General features: G+C 31.1%; 1 protein-coding gene across 2 annotated transcripts in view; it reads right to left on the bottom strand.

Annotated features, from left to right (window-relative positions):
* Positions 1-17,026, bottom strand: part of Hectd2 (HECT domain E3 ubiquitin protein ligase 2) — a 71,878-nt gene that overhangs the window by 23,144 nt on the left and 31,708 nt on the right. For both annotated transcript variants that reach the window (XM_076834306.1, XM_076834307.1), the window contains exons 3-10: positions 13,271-13,409; positions 12,514-12,616; positions 12,042-12,131; positions 5,325-5,389; positions 3,867-3,912; positions 2,401-2,510; positions 829-977; positions 124-247 (exon numbers count right to left, since the gene is read on the bottom strand). In XM_076834306.1, coding sequence (XP_076690421.1) covers positions 124-247; positions 829-977; positions 2,401-2,510; positions 3,867-3,912; positions 5,325-5,389; positions 12,042-12,131; positions 12,514-12,616; positions 13,271-13,409 — 826 coding nt within the window. The remainder of the gene's footprint in view (positions 1-123; positions 248-828; positions 978-2,400; positions 2,511-3,866; positions 3,913-5,324; positions 5,390-12,041; positions 12,132-12,513; positions 12,617-13,270; positions 13,410-17,026) is intronic.

The raw sequence follows: 17,026 nt of genomic DNA, 5'->3' as shown, positions 1-17,026 counted from the left end.
TATGGTGTGTATATATCTATAACTATATACCTATATATAGATATAGATATTTTATTTATACAAACCTAAAATCCAATCATTATTTTGAATAGTATTTCATTTAGGTGAATAATTAAATGGTACCTGTGAGAGTTTCCAAAGCTCTGCCAAGTATGATATTCTTCCATGAGATCAATGTGATCCAATGTAGAATTATAGAAATCAGTATAAGGAATAAGGGGAGGGTCAACCAAATTGTTTGCAGTGTCTGTAAAGATAAATTCTAACATAATGATCTTTTCCAACATGCACATAATTTCCTTTTAATAATAAAAACACCATTTTAATGTCCAGTGGCTTTCCTTGACCTAAAAGCTGCTGTTTTAAACAACTAAAGTTCCAAATGAAAAAGATAATTTTAACATTGTGGTCAAAGCACAGCTAACCATTTCTGACTTTAAAAAAAACTTGCTATGTGGATCATAAAAGTACTAAGAAGAGCATGCAGATGGCCATTTATTCATATATTGCTGTATCAGTGAATTCTTCCTAAGGGTCCTCAGTAACTAAAGCTCATGTTTTCTTGGGAATCACACTTAGCAGATCATTTATATGCAATTAACTATATGCACTTAATACCATAATATAGAATATTGCTCAGTAAAAGGTATAAAGCTTTTTTCATGCTTGTAAATTAGTTGTGAAATCTATTATCAAAACCAAATATATTTTTTTCCTTCAAAGGAATAGTTTAAAATTTAACGTTGATTCTACAGTACTTTGAGATCCTTAAGAATGTCCCTGAGATTTAACAAAAGCAAAGAAAATGATAGAATAATAAAAACGTACTAAGTAAAGCCAACACTTTAGATGCTGATGGAATCCACCAGGAACATTTTGCTATAGGGGGAAATTCTTCAGGCTTTGCAGGAAACAGGCGTAAAGAAATAAATTGCAGCAATCTCTCTACCAATTGTTTGAACCTCTTCTGGGATAATCTGGTAAAGATTTTGAAATAATTCTAATCAAAATTCACATTTTAAATTTTGGCAATATATTTATAAGATATCAAACTATATCCTACACACATAAAATTTTAGACTAGTCTCTCAAATTCTATCTCTTAAGTTGCCAAATATTTGAAAAGATATAAAATCTTACCTTGAATACTGTTTCTTAATTAAGAAATAAATACCAAAATTATTATAAGGTTAATAATTAAATTTTTAAGACTTTGAATATTTGCTCAATCTTCATTATTCACAGATTTTATACATGCAAATTTGCCTACTTGCTAATATTTAATTGCAACCTCAAAATCAATACTTGTGCTTTGGGAACATGCAAGAAATGGTGAAAATTTTGAGTTGACACGCACATTCCCAGCTGAGGTCAAATAACTTTCTTTATTTAGGAAATGACCCTAAAGTTATACTCTGCTTTCTTATTTTAGCTCTCAGAGAGTAAACAAATGTCCTCTACATGTTTTTCATATTTTTGTGTGTTTTTGGTGAGGATGCTATTTCAAATGGCCCTTAAGCATAGTGACGAATTGCTATACAGTGTTCTTATGAGCAAGAAGGATGTGATGTGCCTTATGGAGAAAATATGTATTAGACAAGTTTCAAACAGGCACAATCATACTGCTGGCCATGAGTTCAATGTTAATGAATCAACAACTTAAGTGTCTTTAAAGTAGAACATTCATAAAGCAAAGTTGTTCACTGACTGATTGACAAAAATACAATTAGAAAGTCCCAGGAACCTAACCCTGTATTTTCCTAAGAAGCATTGTCTCAGTCAGTATTTTTTAATTCAATGTTTATGATGACTTTGTAGAATATTGTGAATAATAAGGACTGAATAATAAGAACTGGAAATATTTTGCCTTTTAAGCTTTGACCTACCATAGAGAAAAGTCTTTGTTAATATAGATAAAGATCTGTGAAAAAAGAGTATAGTGCTTTTACAACTTGATATTGATGGCTAACCTATACATCAATAATGATGTTTTTAGCTGAGGAGGAAGCACCATTTAAATAATGATGAAATTTTTTTATAAATCAATCATATAATAAAAAAACATACATTAAAATGTAAGATCTGAGCAAACCCAGTCACCATCTTTGAGATACGTGAAAAACCAATGATATGAATGTGCTATATAAAAATTGAAAACAGTGGATGGAAATTCTCAACAGCTTACACAAGCAAAATGGTTAGTTACACTAAAAACACTAATGCTTATCACCTTTTGTAGTACTATATATATTTTTATAATTGACTTTTTAGCATTATTAATTATAAAAGCATAATTTCTAAAGACCTAAAGCCATTCAAATATATTTTATTACAAAATTATTACTATCAAATTTAAAACTGTGAGATTACAAAAGTTCTCAATATTATAGAATGATTTACTTTTTAAACCAGTGAACTAGGAAATGATGGTCAGCTTCCACTAAAGTAGCTGTCTGTCGTAGCAAGTGAGCATAGATGACATAAGTAGATGTGTTATTAAATTGAGGATTCTGAAAAAGATATTAAAAATAATTGTATTAAAATTTTGTTAAGTCAAAGGAAACACACTAAATGAGTTAAGTGAAAAATTCAGGAAACTAAATTTGAGATTATAAAATAGTTTAAAACAATAATATATCTGTTATTTAGTTATAAATAGAGATTGATTTAGGCTGTGATAAAGTGAAAACAGCATGAACTGTGGAGTTAAGACAGATCCAAGTCTGAGGCCAATTCTACTACTTACTAACAGTTTACCTTTAGGCATATTCCTTAAACTTTGTCAATTTCCTCATCTGTAAAATGGGAATAATTGTATCTATCTTAAGAGTTGTTGTATTTAAAAAGGAAAGTGTATATAAAACATCTAGCTCAATGCCTTCATAAAAGTTGGCAATCACTATTACCCAATTAAACAAAATTTTCAGCTTTTCTTTGATTTTAAAAATGCTAAAAAAAGTGAAAAGCTAGTTGGGAAATTTTTGCCACTGTGAGAGTCAGCTGCATATCTCACAAAGAATAAGAGGAGAATCTCATAATTGCATCTAACAACTTTTAAATGTGAAAGGGAGACTGAAGGAGTGCTAAGCAAAACCTCCATTTATGTCCTCAAAATGTAAAACTTTACCACAATGCACATTTCATCATTTCATGTGAAAAGTGAACTTAATGGAAAAATGAACTGAAATTGTGAAAAACAAGAAAGTATCATGAGTTTTTCAAAACTGATTTACTGGCAGGACAATTCAAAATTAGGAAATGACCATACTTGATAACTTCATGTAGTGATGGCTCCAGAGAAGAACATCATGAACAGAGCTTATTGCACTCTCTTCTTAACTACCTCTTAGCCATTTTTTCTGCCTTTCCACTTTCTCTTTTTTGTTCTGTCTCCCTTTCTCTTTTTTTCCTTTTATTGGGCATAATATTGATTTTATAGCATTGCATTATTGAAATAAGCACTATCTTATTTAATGTATTTTTACCTTTAAACAAATTAATATACATGAACAATTTTTATGAACTGTAAAGAATAAAATGAGTGTAGTATGCTGCTAAGATAACATCTTAGAGCTCATTAAAGTTAATTGGAAGAAAGATAATTTGAAAGGAGAAGGAAGAAGCACTGCCATTGTACTGCCCGAATACTATGGCAGCTAAGGTGAGAACTTTATTAAAATTTTAATCCTCCATAATTTAGCTTCTGAATGTTTGTTTGTTACAGCATTGGTTACAAGTCATTATAACTCTAAAAAGTATCAATAACATTGACCAAAATGATACTCATCATTTGATATAATTTCACTTACATATGTACATATTGAGGTCTGAATTAGACAATTTTCACTAAATTCCTTCTCTCTTACCTGTAAAAGGATGAAATATGCTCTAAGATCATCTTTTGTTCGTGGGCTGAAACAGAAACAAGCATAATTGATTATAATGAATGTTTTAATCTCATGGTATCTAACTAAAAGTGACCAATAAATATTCCTGTAAGAATTGAGAAAAGCAAAATACAAAACAAAACAAAAACCTTAAGTGAACATAACATTATTATTACTGACAGGAACATCTCTCTAACATGCTGGAATATAAATTACTCTATGTCTATCCTAGGCTGGTTCTGAAGATATCTAAAGACTGAGTTAACTAAGACAGCAATAATATTTTGTAAGATAAAAAATCATGACTATCTCTGGAAATAGTTAAGTATCTAATAATAATCTTCAATTTTACATTCTTGTGTTTTTGTTTTAATAAGGGATAATCTTTACCTATTAGTTATTCATTAAAGAATATATGTCTGTGTTTATAGATTCATTCCTGAAGTGACAGAAATGTCTGCAAATCAAATCATACTCTGAATGCACCTAGAATATTTTAATCAAAAGAATCGTATTTTGGATATCTCTGAAAAGAGAGTAATTTAAATTGTTTTCCCATGTTAATCTGAATTTTCACAGCATCAGATTTCACTGACAACTTTTGTTATTCCGTAAGCTAGTGTTACTCAATTGCTCAAGACATATTTGATACTCACCACAGATAACCAGAAGTTAACTTTCAGAATTAAATATATTTAACCTATATGACAACCAGATGCAATTCAAGATCCTTCATGGGATCCTGGATGAAAAAACTCAGATACTAAAGCATTTGTTATTCTCAAGGTTGATGAGTGCTTCTTTCTCATCCACTCAATCTATTTCTAATCTATCACCTTTAATTCCAAGTCCTTGCCTGGTCTACCTAGGACTTTATATGTCTGGCAATGTCATTCATACCCACATGAATTATCAGGCACATACAACAAGTAGTATGAGTAGGTTTTATTCCTTACAATGTTTTTGATATTTTTATTAAAATACTCAAAATAGCTGACTCCCAGTTTAGCCTCATCTTTTCAGTCCTGAGATAGTTAACTGAGAAGTAACAAGAATTTCTTCTTTCTGAGGCCAGCAACTGATTTTCTCAGGCTATCAGGAAGCCCAAGGTTAAATATAATATGCATATTATTTCACTTAGGTTACTGAGTAGTACCTATCCATTGTTTGCAAACAAAATATATCTGTACACAAAATTTTATACGCAATTTTAAAAGAATCACAGATTTTCTTCATTCCTGTCTATGTACAGATCCTCCTGAGACTTCATATATCTTATGTCAGTTTTGTTGAAAATGGCTTTTAATTCCTTTCTCATCCATGTTATAATTATAACTCAAAAGTATTTCCTGAGAGTGAAATACATTCACATAAACTAAAGATATATAAGATGTGTAAATTAATCATCTATTCTTATTACATATTAGTTATAATTACCCTTTCCATTCTCGTAATAGGCTGTTAATGATTCCCTTTAATACTGTCTTCTGAATATCTTGAGGCTGTAGGCAAAAGAAAATTATAAGACACAGTAATTAGTATTAGCTATTTAGGTGACTTTTATATGTTAATTTTATTTACAGATATGTTTCAATAACTAAGTTCAGAATTGATGACTGAGGACGAAAAGGTAGACTCATTTTGCATGTAAAAATTCTAGGGAGCACCAATGACATAAAATTACAATGAGATGTATAATGTATATACATTTGATGTATAATGTAAATCTGCACAAATATATATGGTGGTCCTTTGATGATCAATAATATGTATGTAGAAATATTGTTCTACATAACTGAAAAACAATTTTACTTTCCCTGACTTTTAACCTTAAAATCATGAACACAAACCCAACAGTAGTGAGTCTGCCAATTTAAAATGATTGTATATATTTCAAATATATTTAGTCCTAACCAGTTACAATTAATAGTTAAACTCACAATTCATTAAGTGCAACCAAATTATGTTTAATTAAAAATGTAAGCTAATTTTTTTTCATTATTGATTCCTTACAATATAATTGTAAAAAGTATAACATTTCTTTATAATTTAGTAGTTCAAATAATTTTTAAAAATCTTATTTACAAACCTCTTAAATAAGAATGAAAATGAAATATATCCAGATGGTACTTCAGTTTATAATAAATAATAAAATAAAAAATTAACTAAAAGCTTCAAATAATCAGAAAAAAATTTATTTGTGAGTTATGTTATTATATGAAAAAGGCAAAAAAGCACCCATGAGCACTTATTATGAATTTATTTAAAAACCACAACCATGAATTCTAAGACACATTTGTCAACATTCACCTGGTCTCTTACTCTGTGTGTATTTGTGTGTTTAAAGTATCATTCCTTTCTTTTCCTCTGCTAACAGTGATACTTCATACCCAGAAGGCAAACACTACTCCTGCTCAATCACTTATTTAGTGTCTGCCTGAGCAATAGAAGGTTGTAGAATAAAGATCAAACAAATGTCTTGATTACACAAAGTTTATGATCATGAATCTAAAAAAGACACTCAATACTACTAACATTCATACATTTCCCTAGTTCATTTACCTCCCTAATCACCAAGAGAACTATATTTCAAACTTGCTACTGAGTGTGAGTGTGTGTGTGTGTGTGTGTGTGTGTGTGTGTGTGTGTATTTGTATGTTTTTGGTCTTTCAAGATGCTGACCTTTTAAGAGTTTATGTCATTTGTTTTGCTGACTATCTCCAAACTTGGGATTTTTCTGTTATTTTTAGCATGAGTACATTTTTGGCAAGAAGACTTATAAATGTTGCATCTAAGTGTATCACATAGAGAAGCACTTGATGCCAATTGTCAGTTTGGTGATTTAATTAACTGGTTAAGATAATAACTGAATAAATTCTTACTAAAATAGTTGCAAATCTTAATTTTTAAACTTTATTATCATTTTTACATTTATTATTTCATATTTCTTTATTCTACATTTATCTATCTACATCATCTATGTATCATTTATTATCAGTATAGACTCAAAGATTCTTATTTCACCCAGTGGTTTAATTCATTATTATAATTTTAATAGCAAATTGTCTCAGATTTGGCCTTTGGGGCAAGCTGGCTCTGTGACATGCTCACATCATTTTCTTTATTTGTAACAGAATTTTTTTTTAAGAGCAGTCTTAGGTTTACAGAAAAGTTGTGCAGAAAGTAGTTATCATACATACCCTCCCCAATCCTTTACATAGTTTCCTTAGTATTGTGCATTAGTGTGGAACATTTGTAATAATTAATGAACCAATATTTAATACATTATTATTAACTAAGATCAATAGTTTACATGTGGGTTCACTTTTTGTGGTGATTATTCTATAGATTTTGACAAATGCCTAATGTCATGTTATCTGTCATTATAGTACCATATAGAATAGTTTTACCACTCATCCCTCCTTTCCTCTTTCTGCATCAAACTCCTGTCTCTTCCATTGGAATCATTTAGTGTGTAGTCTTTTAAGACCAGCTTCTTTCACTTAGCAATATGTATTTAAGGTTTCCACATGTCTTTTTGCAGCTTGTGGCTTATTTTTTATACTGTTGAACAGTATTTCATAATATAAATGTACCACAATGTGCTTATCCACTTACCCATCTGACATTTGGGTTGCTTCTAAATTTGACAATTATGAATAAAGCTGTTATGAACATTTGCATGTAGTTTTTTTGGTGAACATAAGTTCTCAACTCTAAATACCTAGAAGCACAACTGCTGGATCATATGGTAAGTTTATGTTTACCTTTGTAAAAAAAATACAAACATTATTAAAATTAGTGGGATATAGCAAAAAGAGTTCTCAGAAGAAAAGGTATAGACTGGACATATTAGAAGAAAAGTAAGATCTAAAACTAAAAAGAACAAAATAAATTCAAAGTAAATAGAAGAAAAGACATAATAAAAGCAGAAATCAATCAAATTGAAAATGGAACTATAAGGGAAAATCAAAATTCAAAATGCAGCAAAATCAAATATTTAGATGTTTATTTAAAAAGACTTCAGTAATAGGGAGTGAAGGGAAGGGAGGGGGGATAGGCAAAGAAAAGACAGTGGAATGAATCTGACACAACTCTCCATGTACATATATGAAAACAACATAGTGAATTCCACTATCATGTACATCCATAAGAATGGGACTCTTAACTAGAACAAGATATATTCCATGTTTATATAATTGTGTCAAAATGGATTTTGCTGTCATATGTAACTAAAAAGAACCAATAAATTAAAAAACAAACAAAAAAATTTAGATTCCCCCCCGCCCCCCCCTCCCAAAGGCCTCAGTAAAATTGATAAACTTCTGGCCAAACAAATCAAGAAAGGAAGAGAGAACACCTTAATTACTTTTAACTGAAATGAAAAAAAGGATCATTATTTCTGATCACAGGAACTTTAAAAGAATAATAAAAGACTATTATGAGTAAGTCCATGCCTATAAATTTGAAAACCTAGATGTGTTCTTGAAAGACACATAAACCAAAATTCACACCAGGAGAAACCAACCATCTGAATAGGCTTGTACCTAGTAGGCCTAACAGAATGAATAATTGACAAACTTCAAAAACAGAAAGCACCAGGCCCATATGGTTTTATTGGTAAATTCTATCAAACATTTAAGGAAGAGATCATATCAATTCTTCACAATTTCTCCCCGAAAATAGCAGCAGAGAGAATACTTCCTGATTCTATGAGGAGAGTAATACTCTAATACTTACATCAGAGAAAGATATCACAAAAAAGAAAAATTATGGGCCATCTCTCATGAACATAGATGCGAAACACTTTGCAAAATATTAGCAAATTGAATCAAAACTGTATAAAAAGAAGAATTATTCACCACTACCACGCAGCATTTATTCCAGGGATGCAGGGCAGGTTTAAAACTTAAGAATCAATTTATTTAATTCATTTTATCAACAAACTGAAGAAAAAAAACGTATGATTACAACCATACAAATGAATTACTTTACAAAAATCCAACACTCATTCATGATAAAACTATCAGCAAATTAGGAATAAAGATTTTTCTCAATTTGATAAGTAGAATCTATAAGAAACCTACAGCTAACATCATAATTAATGGTGAGAAACCATATGCTATAGGTTCATCTGTGCTTTCCTGCATTAGTCATGAAATTAGCTATTTCTCTAGTGAACTCTAATTCCTTTCAGTGGGAATGGTATTTACATGTAAAGATATATATGCTGAAGTGCTCACTGCTAGTGGGGTGTTATTGTTCCTAGGCCTTTTCAGTACATAGGGCTATTAATTTTTAATATATTTAAATGTGTGTGTGTGTGTGCATTTAAATCTACTAAAAACCACAAGGTCATCATGATATCTCCAATTTCAATTCAACAACCATAGTTATTTTTAGCATTCTTCCATGCCAGATTTCCACATTTGTATCTCCCTTCTCTAAAAGTGAGAAACACAACAGTCAGCATCTTAAATATGTTTACTTATTTGTTTAGTTCAATAATACACAGAAAGTTAACCCATACCAGTGAGGAAACAAACAAACAAATGAACAAGAAAAGCTGAAGATTAGTTTACAATTTTGAGCTTTTTTGGTGTCTTTAAATTTAAGATCTATAGTTTAAAGTACTGTGGTTAAAAGTTATCTTGCTGAGTTTTTAAAAAATATATGGTATATTTTGTATAACATTGAGGGTCTCCCTCCATTTCCATGCAACTTCCCTTTTCTCTCCCTTTCCCTCCCACCTCATGTCTCTGTTTAATGTTAATCATTTCTTCCTGCTCTTTCTCCCTGCTCTGTTCTTAGTTGCTCTCATTATATCAAAGAAGACATTTGGTATTTGTTTTTTAGGGATTGGCTAGCTTCACTAAGCATAATCTGCTCTAGTGCCATCCATTTCCCTGAAAATTCCATGATTTTGTCATTTTTTAGTGCTGCGTAATACTCCATGGTATATAAATGCCACATTTTTTTTATCCATTTATCTATTGAAGGGCATCTGGATTGGTTCCACAGTCTAGCAATTATGAATTGTGCTGCTATGAACATCAATGTGGCAGTATCTCTGTAGTACGCTCTTTTAAGGTCTTCAGGGAATAGTCCGAGAAGGGCAATGGCTGGGTCAAATGGTGGTTCCATTCCCAGCTTTCCCAGGAATCTCCATACTGCTTTCCAAATTGGCCGCACCAGTTTGCAGTCCCACCAGCAATGTACAAGAGTACCCTTTTCCCCACATCCTCGCCAGCACTTGTTGTTTGACTTCAGAATGGCTGCCAATCTTACTGGAGTGAGATGGTATCTTAGGGTGGTTTTGATTTGCATTTCTCTGACTGCTAGAGATGGTGAGCATTTTTTCATGTACTTGTTGATTGACTGTATGTCCTCCTCTGAGAAGTGTCTGTTCAGGTCCTTGGCCCATTTGTTGATTGGGTTATTTGTTACATATAAGAGGTTGTGAGGGGAAGGGGAAAATAAACAAGGAGGGAAATGAATTACAGTAGATGGGGTAGAGAGAGAAGATGGGAGGGGAGGGGAGGGGTGGGAGGATAGTAGAGGAGAGGAAAGATAGCAGAATACAACAGTTACTAATAGGGCATTATGTAAAAATGTGGATGTGTAACCGATGTGATTCTGCAATCTGTATTTGGTTGTAAAAATGGGAGTTCATAATCCACTTGAATCTAATGTATGAAATATGATATGTCAAGAGCTTTGTAATATTTTGAACAACCAATAAAAAAATACAAAAAAAAGAAGACAAAAAAAATAAAAAGTATATGGTATAGTATTCAAAGTATAGTTAGGTTTACTTATTTGAAATATATTTTAAATTTTTGTTTATATCTCATATTAGAAGGTTCCCCCCCAATGTCTATATGTTTGGTTTTTTTTTAGTGTACAGAAAACATTAATATCATTCCAAGTCAAAATATGTCATAGAAGTGTACACAGGGGTAGAACTACTGGGTCACAGTGCATACATATGTTTAGTGATTGTATATAATACCAAGTAGTTTTTCAAAAGTGATTGTACCAATTTATATTCACCTCATCAGGATATAAAAATTCTAATTTTTACATAATATTGCTAATACTTGATAAAGGGTTTGCAAAATTTTTATTGAATTTGATGAATATGTAAAGTTCATATTGCTTTGGTGACAAAGAATGTTAAGTACACATTTCATATATTTAACAATGAGGTATTCAGATTGGGAGTAGACAAAGAAGTCTGCTATTAATTCTTTTTTATAAGGGATTAGACAAGAGATATTAATCAGTGCAATAAGGCAAATATGTACAACATCCATTCAAGATATAAGAACTGAAAAGAGATAAAAAATTTGTATTTCTCCACAAATGATGATTGTGTACATAGAAAATCAAAGTAAATTTACTGATGTACTATTAGAATTAATGAGTGAATTTAGCAAGGTAACCAGATAAATACATAAAAGAATTGCCATATATTAGTTCCAGCTAAAAATTGAAAGTATAGTAGCATCAAAAAATCAAGTACCTAGAAATAAACATAACAAGAAATGTGCAAATCTCTACCCAGAAGAAAATTCAAAACTCTACTTAGAGAGTAATTGAACGTAACTGGAGGGATATATCATGCTGATGGAATGAAAGAATATCAATTTTTCACATACTACAGCTTTGGGATTCTCAAAATGTCATCCCTGGATCAGGAGCACCAATATACCCTAGGAACCTGTTACAAATGAAAATTCTTGTGTTCTATCCAGGACCTACAGAGTCTGAAACTCTGTATTATAGAAAGCATTTTTATGACTGATACATGCTAAAGTTTGAGAAACACTGATCTAACAGTACAATTCCAATACAATCAAATAACTTACTTACCTTCTTTTCCTGAATCAGTGAAGCATGCTATTCACAAGCCTTTCTAAACAAAGACTGCATGTAAAAGTATTTTATTTAGTTCTTAGTTAATTAGAAAAATAAGAGAATAAAATAACCTAAAATTTCTGAGAATTCCAAGTATATTTACTATAAAATTATATCAGAGTTTCTATGTAATCATTCTACAAGATGATTTTTCCAATGTTCATGTGGCTTTACTTGAACTACAGAAGAGACATAGAATTACATTATTTAAATGTTCCCATAAATAATACTCACAGTATTAAGTAAAGCATCATATACAGCATTCACAAATTTAGCATTAATCCCAGAGTCTTCAATGGTATTAAATGAGGCAGCGGCATCTTTCTGCAAATTCAATTAAAGAATTAAGTTTATATAACACATTAAGAACTGCCCTTGGTAATATTTGCACCATACTTTTCCTTGAAGTTTTCTATTTTGTGGTCTGATGATAAAAAGGAACTATTAGGGCAAAATTGCTGAAAATAAAAAACGACACCTAAGAACTGTTTCAATAACTTTCTTTTTTTGAAAATCAAAGAACTGGGTCAAACTTTAACACTAGTATAAATAAATATGTAATACATATAATTTAAAAATCAATACATATATACGCTATAAAGTTGTTTAAATCAATATTGGGTAGAAAATGAGGTAATTCTGCCATATCTTTTTGGGAAAATTCAAAATTAATAGTGAATTAAAAATGTGTTGTATGTATTATTACCTTAAATATAGCATTTAATCCAGGGAAAGAATCAAATGTTGTGAGATAGAAATCATGTACTGTTTTCCAATCTCCTGATGACTTAGCTTTTTCCACATCTTCCCTAAAATGAAAACACATATTAATCATACATAGATAGAAATATTATTCAGATAGTCACAGCATTCCTCTTTACAAATGTATGTCACCAAACATGCAATTTAAAATATTGAAATAGAATAAAAAAATCTGTTCAAGTTAGTTAACATAGTTTGTTAAGTTTCGCATTCATCTAATTTAAAAAATAGTTTATTCTTGACATGACCCTTTAGTTAGTTACTCTCTTTCCTCTCCTTCATAATAAAACTTATGGAGGTTTTGTTTACACTATGTGTCTCTGCTTTCTCATTCCCATCAAGTTTTTCAAATTATGCATTTTGGTTTTCTGAATAGTGACATATTTTATAACACTTTGCATAGTAGCTGAATTATTTTTTTAAATAACATTTTATTAGTTTATCATCACATTTATTTATTTATTTTTGCCTATTTTGACTCCTATTTCCTTTCTTTTGCTACAACATATTTAACCATAACCTGTTATCCTGTTATTCATACATTGGTTTTCACCTTCCATTTGAGTCTTCTGTGTCTTCTTTCTTGGCTAATAGCTCATAATGATGCACAAGTTCAACTAATTTTTCACACAAAGAAGTTAAATAAAGTTCTGACATGCAGATGAAAATACGTCTATGTATAAGAGTGAATTAAAACTTACTGAAAGTCTTTCATAGTTTTGGGCTGGGTAGGAAGGATAGGTTCTGTAAGGACTGGGGCCTTCATTTCAGATGATAATGTATCTATAGGGATACGCTGCTTTTGTCTAACATCAAGGCAAATTGGTGGTAGGTCTCTCACTGTGAAATATAAGAAAGCATTCAATATTATCAGTTACAAAATCTTTCCATTAAAAAATCCCAGGCTAATTCAACATGAACAGAAAGCAAACTATTTTGTATTGTATTCATTCTGGGATAATGTAACAGAAAAACCTATCAAAGTGAAGTGTACTTATTAAGTGAAGTGTACACGGGCTTATCCCCACCCTCTTTCACAATAGCCATGAGGCCATACCTTACTTTGAGGTATGTATTTAATATAAAGCTTTTCCCTTTCTCCTTCCTCACCTAAAAGTTGTCTTTTAAGGAATACATTAGTGAGGCTCAACATTTAATGTTTATAGGCTTTTTAATATATGTCCTCTGTAATTCTTTGTTGGAGCATTAGCATTTTCTTATCAATTAGCATGACATTTTTAAACATTTTTTAAAAATTTAAAAATATTTGACAATGTGCTGTTTGCCCTTTCCTTACATTTCATAACCTATTAATTGTAAAATAAAACAAATACAGAGGAAAAAAAATCTCAAAACAAATGTATGGCTTAATGAGTAATTATAAGGCATGCTAGGAAAGTGCTCCTTGCAGAACCACTGAGCTACATCATTCCCAGCTGTTTTTCTGTACCTTTTGGTTTATTTCTAATTTTTAAAAATATTTCTAATTCTTTCTTTTAATCTCTCCCCTTATCTCTTAGTTTTTTTTAAATTCTGATTTATGTTATTCTTTCAAGCGTTATATCATATTCTTAATGTATTTTGGTGGATTTTGAAATAGATTTTTCTTCCATTTTTGTGGCATGTATTTCAGTGTGCTTTTACTGTCTGAATGGCTGTTAACTTAGTTCCTTATTCTCTTTATCATAATAAAATTTTGTAATTCAAAATTATATAATTTGACCATGATCCTTTCATTAATTTTTATTTGTAAACATTATTTCCAAACTTTAAGAACCAGGTTTACCTTTTTTTTTTAAAATACAGAATTCAAACATATAATGGCTTTGCTTTCTGAGATTTCCATACCCTATGTCTCTCCTTCCGCTTTCATTCAGGTATCTTCTTTCTTTAAACTCCAATGTCCTTGTGCTGCTCAAAATTTATTCTAAGCTCTGTATGGGACCCTAACTGGAAGGAAGCACTAGTTAGTCTGGAGAATTATCAAGGGTTTCACTGCTTCCTTTAGACTTCAGCATGAGACTCCTGCATTCTCCTGCTCTTGACAAAATGATGTCTGGTTTCAGCCTTTGTTCTCAAATCATTCTCCTGAACTTCCCAGTGGATGTCTTTCATTTATTCTAAAGCTTTCCTGTTTTAAGGTCCACCAAAATACAGCCCTTGTGCTTTCTTCTGATGCCTCCTGCCCAGATGATAACACATGGAAAACTTAAGAGTTTTGGTGATTGTCCTTCTTATCTTTTAGGGTTTATGTGGACATTTTATCAGCTAATTTTGATGTAAATGATGCCTATGATTTTAAATGAAGCAACCCAACACAGGAAGTTATTTATTTCATGAATTTTCCTTCCTTTATTTCATACTGAAAACATTAAAGGCTATGATTTAAGTATAGCTTTATTCCATAAATTGTGAGGCAGCATTCTTACAGCTGTTATTTCTCAAAACTTCAGGTTTAATTTATTTAACCTTAGATTAAGAATCTATTAAAACATTTTAAAACCACTATCCTCAAATTTCTTTTATTAATTGTAGTTTCTTGGCATTTCAATTGAGAAAATAAACCACAAACTACTCTATTTTGTGAAATTTTGTTTTTAAAACTCTTCTATTTGAAAGTTACAAAATTAGCCTCAGAAAATCATCATAATTAATGAGAAAATATTATAATCATTCCCTTTTAAACAAGACAAAGAAAATAAATAAATAATGCTAGGCCTGATGGCACACACCTGTAATCCTAGCAACTCAGGAGGGTAGCAAGTTAAAGGCCAGCCTCAGCAATTTAACAAGACCCTATCTCGAAATAAAAAATAAAAAGGACTTGGGATGTGACTTAGGTTTAATTGTCCCTGGGTTCAATCTCCAGTATTAAAAAAAAAAAGAAAGAAAAGAAAAAGCATACAATCAGCACTTTCATTCAATACTGCTCTGGAGATCCCAGTTTGCACATAAAAAATATATTAGAGACACAGGATTAGAAAAGAGGAAATAACACTCACTTGCAAATGATCTGTTATAGACAGGCAAATCCAAAAGAATCTACAGACACATAATTTGAAGTAGCAAAGTAGGGAGATTTAAAAAAAATCCACAAAATCAATTGCACTTCTAAATACCAGCAACAAACAAGTAGAAAACATAATTTAAAAGAAAAAATGTAAATTCAGGGGCATAATTCTGAGCTCTTTGTACTAAGTACTAATGAATGGAGTATTACTTAGCCATAAAGAACGACATATGGCATTTGTCAGTAAATGGACAGAACTAGAGACTATCATGCTAAGTGAAATAAGCCAGTTCCAAAAAGTCAAAGGTTGAATGTTTTCTCTGATTTGTGGAAGCTGAACCAAAATAAGGGATGAGGGGTAAAATAAATAAAGAGAGATAGGAAAAAAGGGGAGAGGGATTTCATCTAAAGATCAGTATTGTGGATGAAGGGAATTGAGGAGGAAGAAGGGAGGGGAAAAGGGAAGAACGTGGAATAAATCTGACCAAACTTTTGTATGTACATGTACGGATGTGGCACAGTGGGGACTAGCATGGGGTATACTCACAGAGATAGAGATACAGAGAAAGAGAGAGAGAGATACTGACTGATGGAAAGAAGGGAGGAAGGGAGTAAGAGTTGGCAGGGAAGTGCTGGAGGCTGAATTGGAGCAGGTTGTATTCCAAACTTTTGTGATAATGTCAGGATGTATCCTGGTGTTATATATAACTAAAATCAATAATTTTTTTAAAAATGTAAGCTCTCTAGAAACAAAATGAAATTGTGTTGAGAGATTAAAGACCTAAGTAAATGGCTAGAAATACTATCATAAAGAAGTCACTTTTCCTTGCAATTACAGATTCTATGCAATTCAATAAAAATCATAGTCTATTTTATAACTTAAAAAATAATTCTAAAAGTTATATGGAAGACAAAAGGAGCAAGAATAACCCATGTTGTTTCTAAAGAAAAGGAAAAATAAAAGGAAGAGGGGAAAAAAAGAGAGAGGGGATCTTGTTCCACCAGATATCCAAACTTTTAAAGTTTACTCAGACTGTGTTTGACTAATACAGGCTCAGATACATAAACTAATGGAACAAAGAACTCAAGAGTCATATCCAGACATACATGAAACTTCAATATATTAAATATATGGCACATTACTGAAAAAAAAAAGAACCCGAAAATATGGAAAACATCAAGGAAATAAAATAAAGGTGGGTTCTTATCTCACATTCTGCCTCTGGCCAAATGTATGAAGTTTTTAGTCATTCTATCTTTTCAGCCCTATTCTCTTTTTCCTCTATTTCTGGTACTCTAATGATAGGAATGTAACATTTTTTGTTATATTACCACAGGTCCCTGAGACTCTCTTCATTTTTTTCTTAGTCTACTTCCTTTCTACTCTTTAAAATTTGCTAATTTCTAGTCTTCTATCTTCCAATTCTGTCCTCTCCACTCTGCTGTT

This window comes from Callospermophilus lateralis, chromosome 15 (assembly GCF_048772815.1).
Source record: "Callospermophilus lateralis isolate mCalLat2 chromosome 15, mCalLat2.hap1, whole genome shotgun sequence".
In the NCBI taxonomy this organism is placed as follows: domain Eukaryota; kingdom Metazoa; phylum Chordata; class Mammalia; order Rodentia; family Sciuridae; genus Callospermophilus; species Callospermophilus lateralis.
This window is presented reverse-complemented; position numbering and strand designations above follow the sequence as displayed.